The 21,519-nt window shown below is 43.4% G+C and overlaps 1 protein-coding gene and 1 long non-coding RNA gene across 2 annotated transcripts in view; one reads left to right on the forward strand and one right to left on the reverse strand.

Annotated features, from left to right (window-relative positions):
- Window positions 1–21,519, reverse strand: part of CDH23 (cadherin related 23) — a 398,468-nt gene that overhangs the window by 27,376 nt on the left and 349,573 nt on the right. The window contains exons 39-48 of the mRNA XM_079976255.1: window positions 20,296–20,476; window positions 10,903–11,036; window positions 10,433–10,642; window positions 8,751–8,858; window positions 7,766–7,868; window positions 6,270–6,395; window positions 5,280–5,483; window positions 3,693–4,151; window positions 1,666–1,782; window positions 1,295–1,519 (exon numbers count right to left, since the gene is read on the reverse strand). Coding sequence (XP_079832381.1) covers window positions 1,295–1,519; window positions 1,666–1,782; window positions 3,693–4,151; window positions 5,280–5,483; window positions 6,270–6,395; window positions 7,766–7,868; window positions 8,751–8,858; window positions 10,433–10,642; window positions 10,903–11,036; window positions 20,296–20,476 — 1,867 coding nt within the window. The remainder of the gene's footprint in view (window positions 1–1,294; window positions 1,520–1,665; window positions 1,783–3,692; window positions 4,152–5,279; window positions 5,484–6,269; window positions 6,396–7,765; window positions 7,869–8,750; window positions 8,859–10,432; window positions 10,643–10,902; window positions 11,037–20,295; window positions 20,477–21,519) is intronic.
- Window positions 15,633–20,413, forward strand: LOC307216347. The gene is made up of 3 exons (XR_013839048.1): window positions 15,633–15,717; window positions 16,978–17,109; window positions 20,300–20,413. It is a non-coding gene; the product is annotated as an uncharacterized lncRNA (long non-coding RNA).

The raw sequence follows: 21,519 nt of genomic DNA on the forward strand, positions 1-21,519 counted from the left end.
TGGAGGCAAACAACGCTTTTGATAAACATTATTTATTTTATTATCTACTACTTAATTACAACTGTCTCTAAGTAGCATACAACAGAAATAAAAATTGGTTAAAACTGTAAAATCAGAATTCAGTTAAAATGCTTGCTGGAATAAGCAAGTACAGTCGTACCTTGGTTCTTGAATGGAATCCATTCTGGAAGTCCGTTTGACTTCCAAAACATTCAGAAACCAAAGCGTGGCTTCTGATTGGCTGCAGGAAGCTCCTGCAGCCAATAGGAAGCTGTGGAAGCCCTGTCAGACATTTGGGTTCCAAAGAATCTTCACAAACTGGAACACTCACTTTCGAGTTTGTGGCATTCGGGAGCCAAAACGTCCGACTACCAAGGCGTTTGGGATCCAAGGTACAACTGTATTTCATGGGTACTGGAAATGCAACATCAAGGGGGCCTGTCTGACCTCCACTAGGGGGCCCAGAACAATGAACTCCAACCTCCTGTTGGGTACAAGCCATGCATGTGAACCAAAGGGGACCACAAATATGGATTCTGCGGAGAGCTTGCTGAACCTCTGGTGTCCATTGATTCCTGCATTACAAGCAAAGAACATGCTAGTACAGTCTTTCAGAGATCCCAGACTGGCTGTTTACAACACAGAACAATTTATTGAAAACTCCTCCAGATAGTGCCATACATAAGTTATACGACACTGCCAGCTAACGGTTTCTTACTGGACTTTTTTGCAGTTAGATTGGATTGTTGCACTAGAAAGTGAAGGATAACAACAAAATTTTGTGCCAATAACTAGCCCACCTGAAAGCACCTTTTGTACTGCCCATCTCCCAAAAAAGTTAGGTCCAAAAGCCTAAATTTAGTTTGTAATCTTCTTGGAGGCAAGGACATGTTTGTTGGGTTTTTTGTTTTTGTTTTTGGCTTATGCTACACAGTAAAGCACCATGTACAGTGATGGCGCTATGTTAAATAGGTCTTCATAATTAAACAATTTCTACAAATTACGAAGGAAACAAATGGTGCAGGAACATACAGGAGGTATGTTTAGTTCTTGGCCAAATGAACTTGGCTATCGAGGTCAGCCCTAACAGAGACCTGAGTGAAGTAGAAAAGGTTTCATACGAACTTTATTTTCATAAGACTGCCCAAACAATGAAACTTCCTGTGCCATTGGGAAAACAATGGGAAATAAAATGGTACATTTCCCCTCCCCCATGCGGAGAACCTTCCTTAGGGATCCCTTAGGGATATCCTGGTAAGAATGGGGGAGCGGGGGTCCCATGTGTCCCACCTACCTGCTGAGCTGTCTTCCAGCTGGACATATCCCTCAGGTGAAAGGTCAAGTAGCTCATAAGTGATCTGACCATTAGCACCTTTGTCTGGATCTACAGCTGACACGGATATCAAGGTGGTCCCTGGAGTGGCCCCTTCCAGGATCCTTTCCTTGAAAAACAGTGCCCCGAAAGGGCGGAAGCGAGGAGCGTTATCATTGACATCCAATATGTTTACTGTCAGCTTTGCTGTGAGAGGCAGAGAGGGGAGGGGAGAACAGGAAAGAGTAAGGATAAAACACCTGAACGTTTACCAGACTGATACTCTCTCCCTTTCTGACCTCAACACCATCGTGTGACTCAGTTTAATATGAAAATTACAGGAATTGCCGTACCATTTGGCACACTAACTGAGCGGTCCACCACGTCGCTGGCATTGTCATAGACAGAGATGGTGACTTCGTAAGTGGCTACCAGCTCCCTATTTAGAGTGGACTTAACTTTCACAGCACCTGAAAGTAAGAAAAAGAAGGGGGCAAATTCAAACTAAATAGCATACTCAAACCATGGGAGCAAGAGCTTTCACAGGCCAAAGAAGTATATTCATCTAACAAATGTTTACAAGCTTCTTAGTCTCTTTTCACCTATATTTTCCCTAGCCAGAAAACACATCTATAAACACACAGCACATCCAGATTCCTTTGGTTCAATCCAACCCAATTCTGTACCATACATTATTTAATATTTTTTGGGTTTTTTTTTTACATTTCTTTTGTATCCCACATACTTTTATATTATGAACAAGACTTGTATTTCTTCAACGAACCTGGATACTGAGAGGCAGTGTATTTTGTGAGAATGACGACTCACCCTAAGTTAAATGAGTTCAGGTATTGACCAGAATATATGCTTTCAGTTCTATGCAGAATGTGTATCAAGGCATACTTGCTGTGAAAGGGTTTCCAAATAATCTGAACAAGGCTTCAGTCTTGAACACTAATACTAGGAAGTAGACCCTATTAAACACAATGGGATTTCCTTCTGAGTAAAAATGTACAGGATCCTGTACCCTGCCCTATCCACCAAAGAACAGGACGGAAGTTCACTTACCCTAAAAAATCCTTGCCCCTCCCACTCCCTAGCAGCTAGGTGCTTCCGAGGAGCTTTCAGCATTCAGTCTGTGAAGGCTGTGACACAATGCATGGAAGGCACGTTTTGGCTGCTCTTTGCTAGCAAGACACAAACCAGCACTGAACCAGGGATGGTGAGGATGAGAATGGAGGAGGTGTTGACTGAGATGGAAAGAAGACACTGAGCACACGCATAGAAACAGAAAAATCAAACCTGCAGGTCTGAGAGCCGTAAGGGAAATAAGAAGATTATAGTTAGTTATAGTTGAAGTGAAGCAAGTAGCCATTCAAAAGTGTACAGAGAAAGCAAAGGGGGAGTCAGAAAGGGCAAGGCAGACATAGGAAAAAAAGGGGGGAGAGCAGGACGTGAAAAGGAAAGAGAAGCAGAAGTGAGAAGAAAGTAGAAAAGGTGGGAGAGAATCTTCCTCACTGTATTCTGCTCTGAGATTAATGGCTGCTGTAGCCAGGAGAGTCTTGCCCAGGTTTGGCAGTTGTGTCCACTTGCACCCCTTCCTAGAAAAGGCAGATCTGGCTACAGACAATGGTACATACCTCGGTCACCTTCCAATTTAGATTACTGTCATGCACTCCCTGTGGAGGAATCCTTGAAAAGTGTTCAGACACTGCAGCTGGTGCAAAACAGCCCAACCACTTGTGGTACACACCTTTTTAGACCTTTTATATTCATTTCTGGGCTGAATTCAAGGTCCTGGTGCTTACATATAAAGCTGTAAACGGCTATGGGCCAGGATAGCTGGAAGATCTTGCTCTCTCATACGAACCTGACTGTGTGTTGAGAACATCACCGCTGTGAAATTCCCTCCCAAAGGAGGTGAGACCAATCCCATCTCTGATGGCATTGAGATAGGCAATGAAAACATTCTTAGTCAGCAGTGCAACTTTTAATGGTTTTAAATATCTGGCTGCAGATTTTAAACTCTGGTTCTTTTGATTGTAAGGTTTAACTTTTGAAACTTGGTGGTGCTGAGTTTTACATCAGACACAACTGGGAGCTTTTTCTTAGGGCTGGAAAGTGGGATAAAGTGTTCACACAAATAACTAAATAAATTGTTGACTTTAGGAACTCTTCAATATACAGAAGGTCTGACAAAGCGACATTTGATAAAACTGTTACTATAAATGCTGTTTTGGGCCCGTAATTTTTCTTTTCAATGTTAAAATGGTATAGAGTATTGATTTTTCCTGCCTTCCGTTGATTTTGGCCATTTTCCTTAGAAACTGTGTTACACTCCCATGTTTGGAGCAGTATTTCAGCTTCCCGACTCTTGTACCTGTTCTAAAATCCACTGCAAACGCTCCCTGCTGGTCAGGCACAAGAGCATCATTATCATCTTTGGCGAGGATTTCAATGATGTAGTATTCCAGCCGGGGATTGAGGTCTCTGTCTTTTGCAGTCATCTCAGCAACAACTGTGCCTATTTCAGCCGATTCAGGGACACTGACGGTCTGGATGGGGTTGATGAACTCTGGCTGGGAGTCATTGACGTCGTCAATGAGGATGCTCACAGTGGCGGTGCCAGAGAGAGGCGGTGTCCCTCGATCCACAGCAATCACCGTCAGCCGGTAATTGTCCTTCTCTTCTCTGTCTATGCTGATGTTGGCCACCCTGATCACCCCTGTGTTGGTGTTGATCACAAACCTATCTTGAGCTCCACTTTCGATCCGGTAGCTCAGCTGCTGGTTGAGGCCACTATCCATGTCAGTTGCCATTACCTGGAGAACAGAAAAACCTAGGGGGGACACCCAGACTGTGAGAGCTTTTCAGTTACCTGAATCCTTAGAACACAAGAGCTGTCATCTAGGATCAGTCCCACAAACTGTTGTCTCCAGCAGTCTTTCCCTGCTAAAGCCTGCTATAAAGAAAGCTCATTAAGATATAGACGTGTGACGGTACTATGATATGAAATACCTCCTTCCTACAATTTGTAAAGAACATATGGGGAACAGATAGGGACAAAAGAGCTAAATGAATTCCATCAGATTGTAGAATTCCCGCTTGTGGAATGTTCTCCCCAGGGAAGCTCGCCTGGCGCCTTCGTTATATATCTTGAGGTGCCAGGCAAAAACATAGGCCTTTGGCTAATTAAATAATGGATGGCCTTTTAAGCTGTGTGTGTGTGTGGAGGGGTGGTGGTTTGTTTGTTACTATGTCGTGTATTCTTGTGCTTTTATATTGTAATCTGCCCTGTAATGAAGGACAGTATAGCAAAATAATAATAATAATAATAATAATAATAATAATAATAATAACAACAACAACAACAACAACAATAATGGGCTGCATAAAGGACAATATGGATGTTCATGGTGAACTGAAGGTAGGCCATATAGGTGACCTGAACAAGATGTGAACTCTAGCATTAAAACATTAAAGAGTGACGAACACTTTGTACATTCCTTGATGGGCAAAACTATGTAGTGACTGCCAGCTAAACACATATACACAAAACCAAATAATTGTCTCTTCCTTATTTGCTAATTTATGGGAACAGAGCAAAAAAATAAAAATAAAAATGTGATCCTTTGTTAACTGGAATTTTGCTCCAGTGGTCTTTCTGTGTCCAGAATACAAGTGTGTTTATCAGCATGGTAAGAAAAACATAATCAGCCGGATCCAGACTTCACACTGATTTCACTGGACCTACTCTAAGCATGACTAAATGGGGATCCAACCTAATATCCGTATTGCCGATAAATGGCCTAAGAGTGATGTAGAATATTGCAAATTTATCTCTTGATTTCCTGGATTGAATACTTCATTTTCAATTATCACTGCATGGTTGTTGTTTTTAAGAAATCCCAGTACCTAGCCTCATCTCAGTCTCACTAGCTTATTTGTACTTTGCCTTCATTCTGACCTGGAGGGCTGTTTTCCAGCAGGTGAGCAGTCAACAGTGCCGGGTGAAAAGTTGGCCTATTGTCATTATCATCCAGAATGGTCACAGTGAGCCTAGCGGTGCTGTTCAGCTTTCCAATATCCATCGCAACCAGCAGAAATTCCAAGACTGGATTCAAAAAGGCTTCTCTGTCTAGCACTTGGCCTGGCCTCACCAAAACAACCCCTGGAAATTATGAATAAAGATTCCATTAGGAAAGATAGGAACCAACTATAGGCATGTGCAGCCAAATTTCTACCATGCTCCACAGAGTGCAAATCTCATTTTGCCAAAATAAAATCTGCAACAAACTCTACAATTCTACGATTCTATGAAATTGGCGTACCAGCACTTGGAAGTTGTAACAAATGGCAAAGGAAAAGGGAAGTCTGGAGAGCTCCTTACTTGGAGACCATATCGTGTTACCTCCCAACAATTTCCCCCAGTGAAGCCCATTACCTACACCACCATGTGACTTGTATGAACTACATGTAGAGCTTGCCACCAAAATGGTGTGTCAGTAGGGTAGCAGACTGTTTTGTCAAAAGGTTCTGCCTACTGTTGTACAGGGCTCAAGAACAAAAGTAGGCCATGGTATAAAAGAGTGGGCCCTCCAGTTTGGCCTCCCGTTTACTCACTCATTGTTTGGGTAAACAAAAGCTGACACTACTGATGAGCTTGTTTATGCAAGTCTTTTCAATAGCTTGCCCACAACGATAAGACAAGCAGACGAGTTGCAAGGCTGTACCCGCTTCACATTGTAGGTGAGGTGGAACATGGAATGCTCCTCACAGAAAATACTCCCTACACACAAAAACCCAGATCTTCTCCACGTGCTTTAAAAAAGCCCAAGGTTCATTTCTGGCCTGCTCTCCTATTGGTCAGGGCAAATATTCCATTACCTCCTCACCCCAGACCAGGGCATTGCACTAGATAGGCTGCCTGCTTGCTAAGCGGGTATGTCTTTCTTACCTGTTCTGTTGTTGATGCTGAAAAGGTCTGTTGCTGCCCCAAGGAGCTGGTACGTCACCACAGCATTGATGCCCTGGTCGTTGTCCAAAGCTAGAATTGGCCCATTAAGGACTGTGATGCGAGTTCCTGAATTGAACATGGGAGGCCATTCAATCAGAGAGATAACATCAATAGACTGCCTCCTTCTCTCTCTCCCCCCCCATGATTAACAGTGAATAATGAATAGGTGAAACAGGGTGAGGTCCTATGAAGCATGAGACAAAAAAGAAGTGCCTGGTGAGGCCTTGGCAGACTGAATCAAGAAGCCCCCTGGGAGACGCCTTACAGCCCTGCTAAAACAAAACAAAAACACACACACAATTCATCAGGAATATTGAAATGAAAAGGACATTTAGTGGGAGTTTTGCCTCCTCTTGTTTCTGAACTCACATACTATCAGGGAGCGTAGCAGGCAAGGACATTGGTTCATTGAAGTATAAATATTTTGGCAGAAACCTAAAAGTACTAAAAGTTCAAATAAATGATCTGGAGAATCAGGAATGATCTTCCAAGCCTTCTCCAACCCATGGTCTGGAAGATAAGAAATACGAATACAGCCAATGTCTTCCGGGGAAAACTTGCTAACATGAATTCTGATATGTACACTTCTTTGGCCTCAGCAAATGGGACCACACTAATTCACAGTCAGTTTCTTATATGCTATTATTATTTAAGAAAGGGAGTTAGAGAAGGTCTTAAAACTTATTCATAAGCTTGTTCATAAAAATCCCAAACTACTGGTTTCATGAAACAAATAAAAGTATTTTGCCATTTCACAACAAAGAAAAGAACTATGGGTATTTTAGTAGCCACAGAAAATGGATAGCATCTGTATAAAACAAAAGTGATCGTATTAGAAAGCATCCAACTCTTTAAAAAAATTCTGTCATTTCCAACAAATCCACTTTTACCAGGTTTAATTTGATTTATGTTTTCCAGCTTTTCTCAAACACGGCTCCCCAACTTTATTTAAGCACATCTTCTGACACAACAGCTGCTCTACGTTCTTGGCAACTAATGCAAAAAATTTTCTTTGACCTCCACTATATGTGACATATTGAGAGTCCTAAGTCTGCTACCTGCTTTTTCCAGGTCAAGGATGGTTCTGCTCATTTACCGTTAACATCAGATGAATTTTTCCTCACTTGATTTGCATCTGGGTGGTGTTTTTTTTTTTTGGGGGGGGGGGACCAGTTCCTCTATTTCTGAAAAAGTGGTTGGAGAAGATTGTAAAGAGGCAAGTGTATGCCAAGTGATGTTGTGGAAGAACAGATAACAGCGTTCAGAAAGTGAGATGTCCTAAACAGCTTTTCCTTCTTACGTCACCACATTATTTGTTACAACAGTTTTAACATAATATTGTTCGAAAGTAAAAAATAAAATATAATCCCATTAACAACAGAAGACTTGGGCTGAACAAGCTGTGAGATTTGAATATGTTAAGAGGAAACACATACCTGGGGGGGAGTTCTCCAGGATCTCAGCCTGGTAGGAACTCTGAGTGAAGAGGGGGTGGTTATCATTTTCATCTGCTACTGAAATCACCAGCAAGTCGAAATCCTAAAGTGGTGTGAATGAAAAGGACAAAATGACTACAAAAGAAGCTGCAGCTGCCTTTAGGAGGGGCTCCTTCTCGTAATCATCATGATTGCTAAAGAATACAGACTGGTCTCTTCAGGGGTTTTAAGGTTTTGTTTAGATTTACAGGCTGCTCAAGAGCTTCGCTATGCTTTATTGACTTAAGCCTGAATCCTAGAGGCCAATTCAAACAGGTAGGTCATATGCAATGCTCGCAAAGGGGTTCAGGCTTGGACATTTGCCTCTCTTTAGGTATGTGCTGTTTGAACCTGATGCACATGTGATAGTATTACAAGGGTGTTTTTTCTGTTAAAGCCAGTACCCAAAAAGAACATGGAGCCAGTGCAGACATTCAACAGTGGTGTAATAGATCCTCTACATATTTTTCTGGAGATAATGGCTAGATCTACCATGTTATACCAAGTTTAGTATGCTTTGTTTCTGAGTTAACATTGAAGAGGCCCCTGGAGACTTAGAAAATACCCCTTTTGTCTTATTTTTTAGGCCTATCTATAGAACAGCATTGTCTCAATTATATAATGTGCAAGCAGATGAGATCAAAACATTGTATGTCCATTCTGTGAGGTACCTTCACATTTTTTTAGGGGGCTGAGGGGAACTACTGAGTGGTAACTGAAGGACCCACAATGAAAAAGAACATTTGAATGAGCAGCTGTAGAGCTTTTGCAAATATTCTAACCTTGGCTGTGAAAACCTCGGTCTGGATTCTGTGTCTGAGAAGAGAAACTGATGAAACAAAGTTTCAGGCTTGAGTCTTGTGCCTTTGATTGTTAGCTAGAGCAGCGTTACATGAAATGCTCTCAGCAAACCCAGTGCCAAAGTCAGAAAACTGCGAATAATTACCCGCCTTGCGTTGCGTGCATTTTCTGGGTTGTCCTTCACTGTCACTGTCAAGCTGTACTTAGACACCCGCTCCCTATCCAGCGGGCGGTTTATGTAAACGATGCCAGTCTGATGAAGAGACAGGAAAGGGGAAAAAGGGGAAAGAGAGGGGGAATAAATGGAACTGCATTGTTTTGTTTGCGTCTAACTCTGTCAAATGCCAGTGATGGGGAAACATTAAGCAGGGAGCACCAGCACCCATGTTTCTGTGCTAACTGCTCAGGCAAGTGAGAATAGGTTATGTTCGTTCTAACCAGGGTAAAAAAAGAGATTCCATTCTATCAGGTGAATCTGTTATGGAAACTCCTCTTCTTTGGAACACAGGAGTCAGGAAATGAAAAAGAAAAGAAAAGAAAGACCTTACACCCTGAAATCTGGGCCTGAAGATGACTAGTTAAAGCTACTGAGAGGTAGCTTTGCTAAAATGCTTTTCTAAAATGCTGCATGTGAATACACAGGGCTGGACTGATAGCATTTGTTTTAAAAGAGGTTAATGTTACTATTGAGAGGTGCTTGCTGTTGTTTTCAGGTAGGGGTTTGTTATTTGACTCTCTTCTCAGCCCAACCACCAGCATACTAAGAAATTAGTAGGAAGGGCTGGAAGGAAGGAGGCCTTTGCGCATTGACTCAAGCAGGCACGAGGCAGTCAGAACTGGGCTATGATTTGAGGATCTGTGCAGTGGCAACGAAGGAAAAGAAGTGAAACCAACGATTTCAAAACTGCCCATTGGTTCTGAGTGCAAATGAGAAGTGCATTTCCAGACCCAATGACCTCTTCAGACCCATGTAACTTAAAAAAGAAAAAGAAAAGCTGTAGGCCCTCAGCAATTTGCAGAATAGAGCTCAGGTATCTAAAGCTAGGTGGAAAGATGACAATGAGTGCATTCTAATTAAAGGACACTTCTGAAATTCAAATCAGTATGAAGTGTGAAGTCACGCTTTTCTTTTCATGCAGGCTGTAGACCTGGAGCAGCAGAGCTGAAAGAAAACACATGCCAGCCTCTTAAGACCACTGGGAGCCTTCACCCCGTTGCCTCCCAGTGGCAAACACCATGCTGCAAGTTATATACTTTCTTTGCACTGTGGTCTCCTGTCGTTTCCAAGATGATGAAGCAAATAAAAGGAGAGAGTGGAACTATGCGCATCATCCATATATGTTGCTAACACCTGCAAGTCTTCCCTGAGCCTTTGGGAGGGATTAAAGTCCAAATAATCAAATAAATATAGCCAACGTTTGATGTGCACATCTCTAAGCTCAGGCTGGTATGCCAGCTGCACTTTATCGTGGAGACTGCAGGCTTGGACTGGTGAGATATCCCTTAGTGACATCATGTCTGGATTACTGCCATGTGCTCTGCCTAGGACTGCCTTTGAAGAGCACTGGGAAACCACAACTGGTCCCAGATTCTGCAGCCAGGCTCTTAACAGGGGCCACATAAAGGCAGCATGTATATCCTTATCGAGAAGCTGGTCTCCAGTTAAGTTTCCCAGGCCCGGTACTAAGTGCTGATGAGGCCCAATAAAGCTCTTTATGGGTAGGAACCAGGATATCTGAAGGACTACCTTCCACACATAAATAATCCTGATTACTGAGATCTTCATGGGAGGCTGTGTATCCCAACGTTAAAAAAAGAGAGACTTACGGTGCCATTGATGTAGAAAGCATTGTCTATATTCCCTGCTGTGATGCTGAAGGTTAAAAGAGCATTCCTGCCACTGTCAGCATCACTGGCAAGGATGCGGGTGACGAAGCTGGAGATGGGTGCATTTTCACTGAGAGTGAGATTCATCGGTAGGTTGAGGAGGACGGGGTCGTTGTCATTTATGTCCAGAACACGCACTCCCACCAAGACCTAAACCAAAAAGAAAGGAGGCAGATGAGGAGAGGGGCAAACAGGCCTGAGATTATTAATACAAAGAAGAATTGTCCATATGGTTCTTCCATGGCAATCTAGGTGTTTTCCCCATATGGCTTAATAGAGGCAATACCTCCTTAGGTTTTTCATTAATCAGGTACAGTTCTGTTTCTTCACCCCTGCACAATTCACCTCTCCCCCATGGAGGATTCAGAACCTCATTTTTGCAGTGTGGCCCCTGGACCACAAACACTTACAGTAGAGCTGAGAGGAGGCACCCCTCTGTCCTTGGCAGCAATGGTGAGGTTATAGAAAGCAATGTTTTCTCGGTCAAGCTCAGCATCCTTCCGCACACGTAGCTCCCCTTCCACAGGAGAGATCACAAATTCTCCTGCAAGACAGATAGACACAAGGATGCTTAAGGCGCACAGGAGAAACAAGCAGGGCAGGTTTGCCAGCCAGAGCACCATGGAAGACTGCACTCAAGAGCACTGCATGCTCTCACAAGCTCCTTTTCCGGGGGGGAACGTGTTAATGGAGATGGTCAAGAAGGTGCACTGAGAACAGATCAATGAAGTCCGCCTAATGCACTGCAGATACTAGTCTGAGAGGGGACTGTGTATCTGCTCTTTATCAGGATGTCATCAGGCCACAAGATCCAGGCAGAAAGAGAGGAACATTGCTGGTGATCTCCCAGTGTCTATGTTGGCTCTACAACACTCCCATGCTGGCAACACATCCTAATGCTCCCCAGGTCTTAGGTGATCAATCTGATATCAAACGATTGATTGATTGAGGTGAAATGATCAAGCTGATGACCAGAGAGAAGACAACTGACATCCTTATCAGGATGCCGCACTGGGGAGATAAGTTTAAAGTCCCCCCCCCCCCGTCTACTTTATTTGTTTCTTTATTTAGCCACCCCCCCAGAGAGAATTTCCTTGGGGGGCTGTCTCCTGGGCCAGGGCTTAGCCACATCAGGTAAATTAATTTTTGTCTTAAAGGTAAAGGTAAAGGGACCCCTGACTGTTGGGTCCAGTTGCGGACGAATCTGGGGTTGCGGAGCTCATCTCGCTTTACTGGCCGAGGGAGCCGGCTTACAGCTTCCGGGTTATGTGGCCAGCATAACTAAGCCGCTTCTGGTGAACCAGAGCAGCGCACGGAAACGCCATTTACCTAGAGCGGTACCTATTTATCTACTTGCACTTCATGCTTTTGAACTGCTAGGTTGGCAGGAGCTGGGACTGAGCAACGGGAGCTCACCCCGTTGCAGGGATTCGAACCGCCAACCTTCTGATCGGCAAGCCCTAGGCTCTGTGGTTTAACAGACAGCGCCACCCGCAAGTTTTGTCTTGAAGATTGTTTAATACACTGTTACGTATTACTATGCAAATGAAATACTGAACTCTATGCTACTTAAATCTGAGCAGTGGTAGAAAGTATACTTTCTCTCCTTGCACCCCACACTGACACCTGTATGCAACAAGCCACAATCCATATAGGATTGTAGCCTCAGTCTCTCATTAGAATATAAGTATTGCCTTGATGAATCAGTCCAGTAGAATTTGCCAACCTTTCGGGGCTTATGGGAAACATTTGCCAGCAGGAGAAACTGTTGTGGACACTACACGCCACAAAATCATGCCCACACTGCAACCACATTCACTCTCCAATGAACGAACTGCATTCATTCAGTTAGGCTTGAAAAAAGTGTTGTAACTGCTGTCAATCCTAATGGTGGTGTGAGTAGGGGTGATTTTCCTGGAGAGTCAGCTGCAACCTCCAGGAACAGCACACAGACTCCAACTAGGAGCCATTAATTGGCTAGAAGTGTGATTTCAGTGGGGGTAGGGATCTGGAGATGAGAGCCTAGGGATACCAGGAAAGACCTCTGTGGGGACATGCCTGCCTGCAGGTGCCACGTTGATAACCCATGATTTTGTCCATAATTTTGTTTTCACCAACAGCTAGCTTCTGGCAGTTGTGAGCAAAGCAAGAAGGTCGTTTTCTATTTCATTCCAGCATCTGATATTCAGAAGTATACTACCTTCTAGCACAGAGGTTTCATTTAGCTAATTTGCTAACAGCTGTTGGTAAGACAATGAATTTATCTAATCCTTTCGAAAGTCACACATTCATTCTTTTGTCTTTCCTGGCCTATGATCAAATCACTTTGCTGTCTACCCAGAGTCCCACCACTAAATGAGAGAGAGACAAATGTCTCTTTATCTGATGATTTCTTCACACCATTCATCAATTCCCAAATGCCGATCACGCTCCCAGCCACTTTCTTTTCCCTCCTAAACTAAAAAGTCACAAAATGCTGCTTTTCTTCCACACAGCACTCTGGAGCCAAATCCAGTAGGCCTCTGTGCTCTGGCAGTGAGTGCATGCGGCTGACAGAGTCAGCTTGTTTCTGCATTTGACCAAACAAGAACTGAAAATGAAAGCAGTCTTGAGCATGGTTTGTTTAGATGAAGTCCAAGCCAGTTTTCTCACAATTACTTCCTTTGCCTCGTCCTTTTTATTCTTACTATTCAAAGAATACTTTGAATGGCTTTGCTGTCAAAATATGCACTTGCCACAATAGAGAGGCTACAAATATTTCATCTGGTAATCTTAAAAATAATAATAATTAAGCCCTATTTGCATATAAATAGAAAGTCTGGGCTTATTTGTGCCAGAGACTTGTCTTTGGGCCAGACATCATCAGATATATCAAATTTTCCCCTTTGGGAAGGGGAAAGAAAGCAGCCACACAGGGGGAGCGGAATGAATTGGGACTATAGTTCTGGGGAAGGGGTGGGGTTTAACCCTTTCTCTACACTATTACCCCCAATCTAAATCTTTCCCAACTGCTTTTTGCCCTGCTTGGAGAAAACGTATCACCTGGCAAATAGAAGGGGAAGAAATGAAGGCAGTGAGAGATTTTACTTTCTTGGGCTCCATGATCACTGCAGATGGTGACAGCAGTCACGAAATTAAAAGATGCCTGCTTCTTGGGAGAAAAGCAATGACAAACCAGCATCTTAAAAAGCAGAGACATCACCTTGCCAGCAAAGGCCCATATAGTTAAAGCTATGGTTTTCCCAGTAGTGATGTATGGAAGTGAGAGCTGGACCATAAAGAAGGCTGATCAGCCAAGAATTGATGCTTTTGAATTATGGTGCTGGAGGAGACTCTTGAGAGTCCCATGGACTGCAAGAAGATCAAACCTATCCATTCTTAAGGAAATTGGTCCTGAGTGCTCATGAGGCATCTAATCATAAGCCTGCATTTTTATCAAAGCTTATATTTTTTGATCAGGGCCTGTATCTTAAAAAGCTTAAAGATTTTCAAATGTTCATGCCAGGCAGAAGACCAGCTGCCTAAGAACCTTGGCAATGTTTATTCTCCTAGACAAGGGGGCCCCCCTGATTTATAGCAGAAAACAATTCTCAAAGTCAAAAAGGGAATTACAGGCTGAGAGCGAGGACACTGACCCTACATATTACAGAAGATAAAAAAGCAGAGATAAACATAATTAAGAGTGGGTAAATAGTAAAATAAAACCATGTGCCTCCCATTAAACTTGAGCCATATTTTCCTAAGGTTCAAAGGTCAAGAGCAATGGGAAAAGCATCTAGCTGGCAGAAAGGCAGAGAGTATTTTGGGAAGTCTTTTTCTAAAGTTGTTTCTTTCTTAAACTGAGATCCTTTTAAGATTTCTTTTCCTTTTAAAAGGTTATTTATGTTATGTATTAAATATATTGGCTTAAATGTAATATGCAAAGGATTTAAGAAATGTTAAATCCTTATGCTAGATTCTTATTTCATATAGTTGGAAGAGATCACAGGGGCCATCAGCCACCAGCCCAGCCCCCCTGCCAAGCTTTTGTTTAGAGACCTCCAAAGGAAGGAGATCTTTCAATGATGATCCTTGACATCTGTTTAAGATAAAAATTTAAGATTAAACCATTTGTTTTGGAGGGCAATAGGGCAAGGAGGGCAAGAGGTGAGCTGGTAATTAAGGTTCCTTGTTGAGACACATGTAAGATATATTACTACTTATTTGTCATTTATAGATAGAAGAATATATAGCTTTTTGTTTCCCATAAAAGGGCAGAAGGAAATGGGTGTATCTTTTGTGATTGGTTCTAGCAAACAGCCAATAGGAATTTCAACCAGGCTGATTGGACAGAGGCAGCCACAGGAGGAGCAAGGGGGCTGGATTAAGGAAATATAAGTGCTGGCCAGAATGGCAGGAGGCCAGGCCAGAGCTTGGTAACCATATACCACTGTGCCTCATATTTATTTGTCTGACAAATAAATTATTATTTTAATTTCTCTATTGCTGCGTTGAATATTTCATTCCAGCTAAGCGTTAACCACAAGCAGGGTGCTACACTCACTTGAAGGACAGATCCTGAAGCGGAGGCTCCAATACTTTGGCCACCTCATGAGAAGAGAAGACTCCCTGGAAAAGACCCTGATGTTGGGAAAGATGGAGGGCACAAGGAGAAGGAGACGACAGAGGACAAGATGGTTGGACAGTGTTCTCGAAGCTACCAGCATGAGTTTGACCAAACTGCGGGAGTAACAATAACAATAACAATAACAACAGGATTTGTTGTTGTTTAGTCGTTTAGTCGTGTCCAACTCTTAGTGACCCCATGGACCAGAGCACGCCAGGCACTCCTGTCTTCCACTGCCTCCCGCAGTTTGGTCAAACTCATGCTGTTCTCGAAGCTACCAGCATGAGTTTGACCAAACTGTGGGAGGCAGTGGAAGACAGGAGTGCCTGGCGTGCTCTGGTCCATGGGGTCACTAAGAGTTGGACACGACTAAACAACTAAACAACAACAAATCCTGTTTTCCCTATGGAGGAAAACATGGGTCCAGGAAGCATCCAGAGCAGAAAAATGGCATGGATGGGAAGGGTTAATGCCTCTCTCCTCCTCACCCCCTCCACCAGCCCTGCAGTTCTGGTCCAATAAAAACCAGGAGAACTGCTCACAGCCTAGTCTTCCATTTAGAAGACCCACAATCAATATGACGTCCCTTAATGTATTTCTATTTCCTCTTGGTTTGAATGTATCCGTGTGGAGCTTACTGTCTATTTGTTTGTTTGGTTTTAAGTTGACTTGGATCGCCCTGCCCAAGATAAAGCTGCTGACAAATTGAATAAATGAAAATGAAACAAATAATCTTAGCTGACTGTTCACAATTGTAAGCACAATTTGCATTTGGCTATCATACACCTAGTTAAGGAACTTCCCTCCTAATCAAGATGTTTTATAGATGGTGCTGTACTTAACAACTACCAAAATAGCTAAAATGTGTAAGACAAAAACAAATCTGTGCTGGAGGTGTGGTAAAACAGAAGGGACACTTACACATGTTTGGTGGACCTGTGAAAAAATCAAAAGCTTCTGGAACACAGTATATGATGAGCTTAAAAAAAATGTTTAAGTATAACTTTATGAAAAACACAGAAGCTTTTTTTTTACTAGGTATAGCAAGAGAAGATCAGAAAATATTCCACTATGCCACAAGAGCGGCAAGAATCTTAATTGCTAAAAACTGGAAAAAAGAAACTGTGCCAACAAAAAAGGAATGGCAAGACAAACTGTTAGAGTATATTGAACTGGCTAGATTAACAGAGGCAATTAGAGATCACACTAGACAAGAGTTTCAAAAAGCATGGGGAAAATGCAGAGAATACTTCACAATACAGTGCCCTAAAATACATACCTGGACTTGTTTCAATTAATGTCTGCAAGATGTCTGTCTTTGTGGATATTTAAGTTATAATTAGAAAAATCTTAATAATTATTCATAAAGGAAACAGCTTATAAGAAGTAAATAAGGAGGCCAGATACAGGATAAAGGAAGTCTTTTATTTGGTTGTTTGTATTGTTGTATGTTATGCTCACTGCATGTTATGTTCACGTTTAATGAGGGTGGATTTGTGTATTGGGGGGGGGGGTTGTGTTATGTTGTAAATAAAATTCCAGTAAAATTAAGTTGCCTTGGGTCGCTCTGGCCAAGATAATGTGGCTGACAAATTGAATAAATGGAAATGAAACAAATAATCTTAGCTGAGTGTTCAAAATTTGCATTTGGCTATCGTACACCTAGTTAGGGAACTTCCCTCCTCTCCTCGAGCCTACTAATGTCCCAGTGTTGCAAAACCTTTCTGCTTTTAGCTTTCTTGCTAGGGGCCATGAATAAACCAGCTGAGAACTGAAGATGATTAATTAAAATCCAGCTGACTTGTATTATGTTCTAATGGGACTTTTTATTCTTTTTGTTATTGTCACACAAAATTAAACGTGGGGTTTTTTCTTTCAGCAAGGGGCCCACAACGCACTAGGAAGCCTGAGGATGTTGGCCAAGACGGACTCTTTCAGAAGACCACCCTTCCTCAAATCCACTCACGGTGATGCTTGAAAATCACGGTTCCTTCCCCTAGCTTGAAAATAGGTAGATTCTATCCAAGAGTCAATGCTACAGAGAACCTAAAAGTAAATGAAATACATTTCCTGCCGTGTATATCAGTATACAGTCGTACCTTGGAAGTCGAACGGAATCCGTTCTGGAAGTCTGTTCGACTTCCAAAACATTCGGGAACCAAAGCGGGGAAGCTCTTGCAGCCAAATGGAAGCCCCGTTGGACATTCGGCTTCCGAAATAATGTTCGGAAACTGCAACACTCACTTCTGTGTTTCGATCATTTGGGAACTGACTTGTTCGGGAGCCAAGGCGTTTGAGATCCAAGGTATGACTGTACAAGAATTTGCTGATATTGTTGGTTATGTTGACATACGATGTATTTATTTAGACCTGATTAATGATGCAATTTTATACATGTGTACATTACTCACACAGGTGAGTAACACAGACACGGGTGGCGCTGTGGGTTAAATCACAGAGCCTAGGACTTGCCGATCAGAAGGTCGGCAGTTCGAATCCCCAAGACGGGGTGAGCTCCTGTTGCTCGGTCCCTGCTCCTGCCAACCTAGCAGTTCGGAAGCACGTCAAAGTGCAAGTAGATGAATAGGTACCGCTCCGGCGGGAAGGTAAACGCCGTTTCTGTGCACTGCTCTGGTTTGCCAGAAGCGGCTTAGTCTTGCTGGCCACATGACCTGGAAGCTGTATGCCGGCTCCCTCGGCCAATAAAGCGAGATGAGCGCCGCAACCCCAGAGTCGGTCACGACTGGACCTAATGGTCAGGGGTCCCTTTACCTTTACCTTTACATTACTCACAAGTGGGCCATACATAAAACAGTGGGGCTTGCTACCAGGTACAGGGCTGTAATTCTAAACATTCCTATCTGAGGGTGCCTCCCTCATGAAGACAGTGGAGCTTGTTTCCAAGTAAATATGCTGCATGGATCTACATCCAACTTTTAAGCTTGAGAGGTTTCAAGCAGACTTCTGTGACTCCGTAGAGCAGACTGCAAAGTGGTATTCAATCCCTTCCTAGGCAAGCTTCATAGTCCTTCTAGCATACTTGGTTGCTTTTTTTTTGGGGGGGGGGGTTGTTTGTGGCATGAACTTGCAAAACCTCAAGGATCTTCTAGCTGGGCAAGTACAACAGGTTTGCAATGTTTCCTCTCATGGCGGATGCTGCCTGTAACAGGATTTCCTGATGTAGACACTCGGCTTCTCAGAAAGAGGCCTCTTGAAGGGATAGTTTTGAAATGTCCCATTAACTATCCTAAGGCGATTCTTTCCACACGCCTTTCCCCCCTTTCTCTTCCACCGAAAAGTTTGTGTACTCTGAAATAATCTGCCTCATATTCAGATTGCGTGTACGAACACTGCAGAGATTCCAAAGCATCTCACACAAAGGCTGTCATTGCCCAACTTTATGCAAAATCTGCTTGGTTTGCAGTAAAAACACACCAACACAGTATTTCTCAAGGAGCTACAGCGTAGATTGTGGCTGTTATACACGACTTTACAAACCAGTGGTGGAAGCACATTGCACGGCAAAGTACATAGGAGTGTGTACATAGCCAAGACAGTGCCTGCCCCGAGGTCACCCAGTGAACTCTGGTGTCTCTGTTTTTAGTCTATGGGTTTATTGGTCTTTTGAGAATTGTAAGCGCACTGGCAAACCAGATAAGCTGTTGTGAACACCACACACAGGTTGTGACAAACACACACACATTCCCCTCTATCCCCCAGCAATTAGGCTTGGAATAAAGTGCTTTCACTTTCCCTCCCAAACCTAATGGGAAGAGGGATGTGATATTCCTGGAGGGTGCAACTGAGGAAAGCAAGAATTAACCTTCCCTCCCCAGCTGGAATCTCCTCCTAGCAACAAGGAAGATTAAACTAAGGCTTTTATTGGCTTTTCCCAAGTCTAATTTCAGTGGGAGAAGAGTCTGTGGGCAGCAAGGAAGGCCTCTGCAGATGCCAGGTTTGCAACCCGTGTCCCAGCCCAACACTCTGACCACTAAACCACAGTGCCACTGACCACTGTACCAAGGAACCAAATGTGAAAAAGCAGCACTGGAAACGTAACATACTCATAACCATGTTATCGTTGCAGTAATTACTATTACTCATCACCAGGGCTGGCCCAAGACATTTCACCGCCTGAGGCAAAGGACAAGATGAAACCTTTCCCCACCATTGTTCTGCATACAGAAACCCACAGAGCTGGAAGTGGGATCTTGCTTCAGTGCTGGCAATGGAGCAACATCCTCCATCTGACCTGAGGGCAGCAGGCTAGCTTAGGAAGTGAAGGGCAAGGTGCATGGCATATATAACTTGAACCCCCAACACCTCTCCCCTGCTATTTCACCACTCCACCCAGCACCTACTTGTGGCCTGCTCAGCCAAAGGCTGAAGTGGCGCATCCCATGAACAGGGCCACACCTGTGCACATTCAGTGAGTAGCTGCACCTGAGAGCTTGCTCTGTCAGGGACCTTTCTCAGCAGTTTTCTCTGCAATATACTGTGATAATGCGGCTGCTGACTAGGCAACACAGCCAGCCCAGGTCAGTGGCAAAGCAAGAATAATTGCTGCTGGCTCAAGAGAACAGGAAGAGTTGGGAGCCTCAGGAGAGGGGAGGGAGGCCAGAAGGGAGGGAGACAAGGGAGGCCAGAAGGAACAGCTAAGGGGCATCCACTCCTACCCCCCATAAACCTGAGGCAGCTGCCACCATCTGTCTAAGGGTAGGACCCACTCATCATTTCCAGAGTGTTTCTGATGCGCAATGTGCTTTGTAATTCCTCCACACAAAACTCTCTGAGATAAGCCACAAGGACACCCACTCTACATATTTTTGTTTCATTGAAGCAGATGGACAGCGACTTGCCTGAGTCTACCCAGTGAATTAGTGGCAGGAATAGAATTAGACCAGAGTTATCCGGAGTTGAAACAGAGAACTCATTCAGTTGGTTCTTTTTAGCTTTTACTTGTGACTTAGACAAGAGGACACTGACCTTATTCCACACATATGGAAACTAAGCCTTAGTAAGAAATGCTATTTGCATAGGGAAGCACTGGCCCAGGCAGAAACAGAATACTGACTCCTTGTCTTGTGCTACTAACCCTGAGATGATTTCTGCACACATGCATGATTTAACTGCATTTTCTGGACGGGCTGAGAACTGCAAACTCAAGAGTTCCTGTTCTCTTTCTTTCTCCACTTACCAAGGGGATCCCCTGCGATGATGCTGTACTCCACTTGTCCATTGGGTCCCGAGTCTCCATCGTGGGCAAGGAAAGTCCACACCCTTGGCCCTGGCTGTCCTTCTGTGATGTCAAAGGGCCCTTCATAGGAATGTGGGAACGTTGGTTGATTATCATTGATATCGTTCAAATTCACTAACACCTTAAGACAAAAAACACACAGAATAGTTTGCAAACGCAGCCAAAACAACAAGTAAAAGCTATGAAGCCTGTTATCGAGTACCTGCAGCCATCTTGTACACAACCACTAGTATAGTACTACTAGTTTTATTTATTCATTTCACTTATCTCAATTTCCCCCACTGTATTTCTTTATTTGCAGCAACAAACACAAGCATTCTCAATAACCTTCATACAGAAATTAATGGCATCCAATGACATCCATCTCTGACTTAAAAGGATTTTGCACAGAGTGGCAAAACAAAGAAAATCTGAAACCCAACATTCCAGTGTAATTGCAAAGCTATGTTTCTTGACAAGGTAAATTTGTACGAGGATTTGCCAGGTCGAACCCTGATTGGGCCCAGGTCAGATGCAAGCACACCCTGGGAACTCTGTGCAATCGGCTGTTTGGTATTTATTACGCTGCTGCAGCTGTAATCAGTTTATTCTAGGAACCATGGAGAACAAGGTAGGGCTTAACGTGTGCCTGGAAACTGTTCTGGAGGGCAGGCCTCATTCTTGAGCACATAGTTAAACTTAAGCAATGAAGAATGGGCAACAGAGTCGTTCAGCACGGAGTAGCCGCACCCATCTCCACACACTGATTAGAAAGAACGGTGCTTGCAAGTCAGAGGACGTGTTATCCTGATAAGACTTAATTTTCAGTTGCTTTTATGGCAGTTATAAACTAACCAGTGGATCATGGAAGAACCCTCATAGTTGCACAGTCCTGTTGAGAAAGCCATTACTAGGCGGTGCACTTTGATTCTAGCCCTCAAGATTTTTGGAAAATACTTGAAAATATGACTGCAGTTGCAGGAATTCTTCAGTGTGGGCAAGCAATTTCCACTCAAACTCCGAAGCTGCCCTTGTGACTTATTAATCTAGTCTATGCAGAGTCCAAGATAAGCCCTGCCTGTCTACACCCACACTGTGAAGTGGCACAGGGTTGTAGAAGCCTGCAATTGCACAACAGTGTCTTCTCCAACATGATGCCTGCTCTGTTACATCTGCAGCATGGAA

Source organism: Podarcis cretensis, assembly GCF_951804945.1.
Source record: "Podarcis cretensis genome assembly, chromosome: 5".
Lineage (NCBI taxonomy): Eukaryota > Metazoa > Chordata > Lepidosauria > Squamata > Lacertidae > Podarcis > Podarcis cretensis.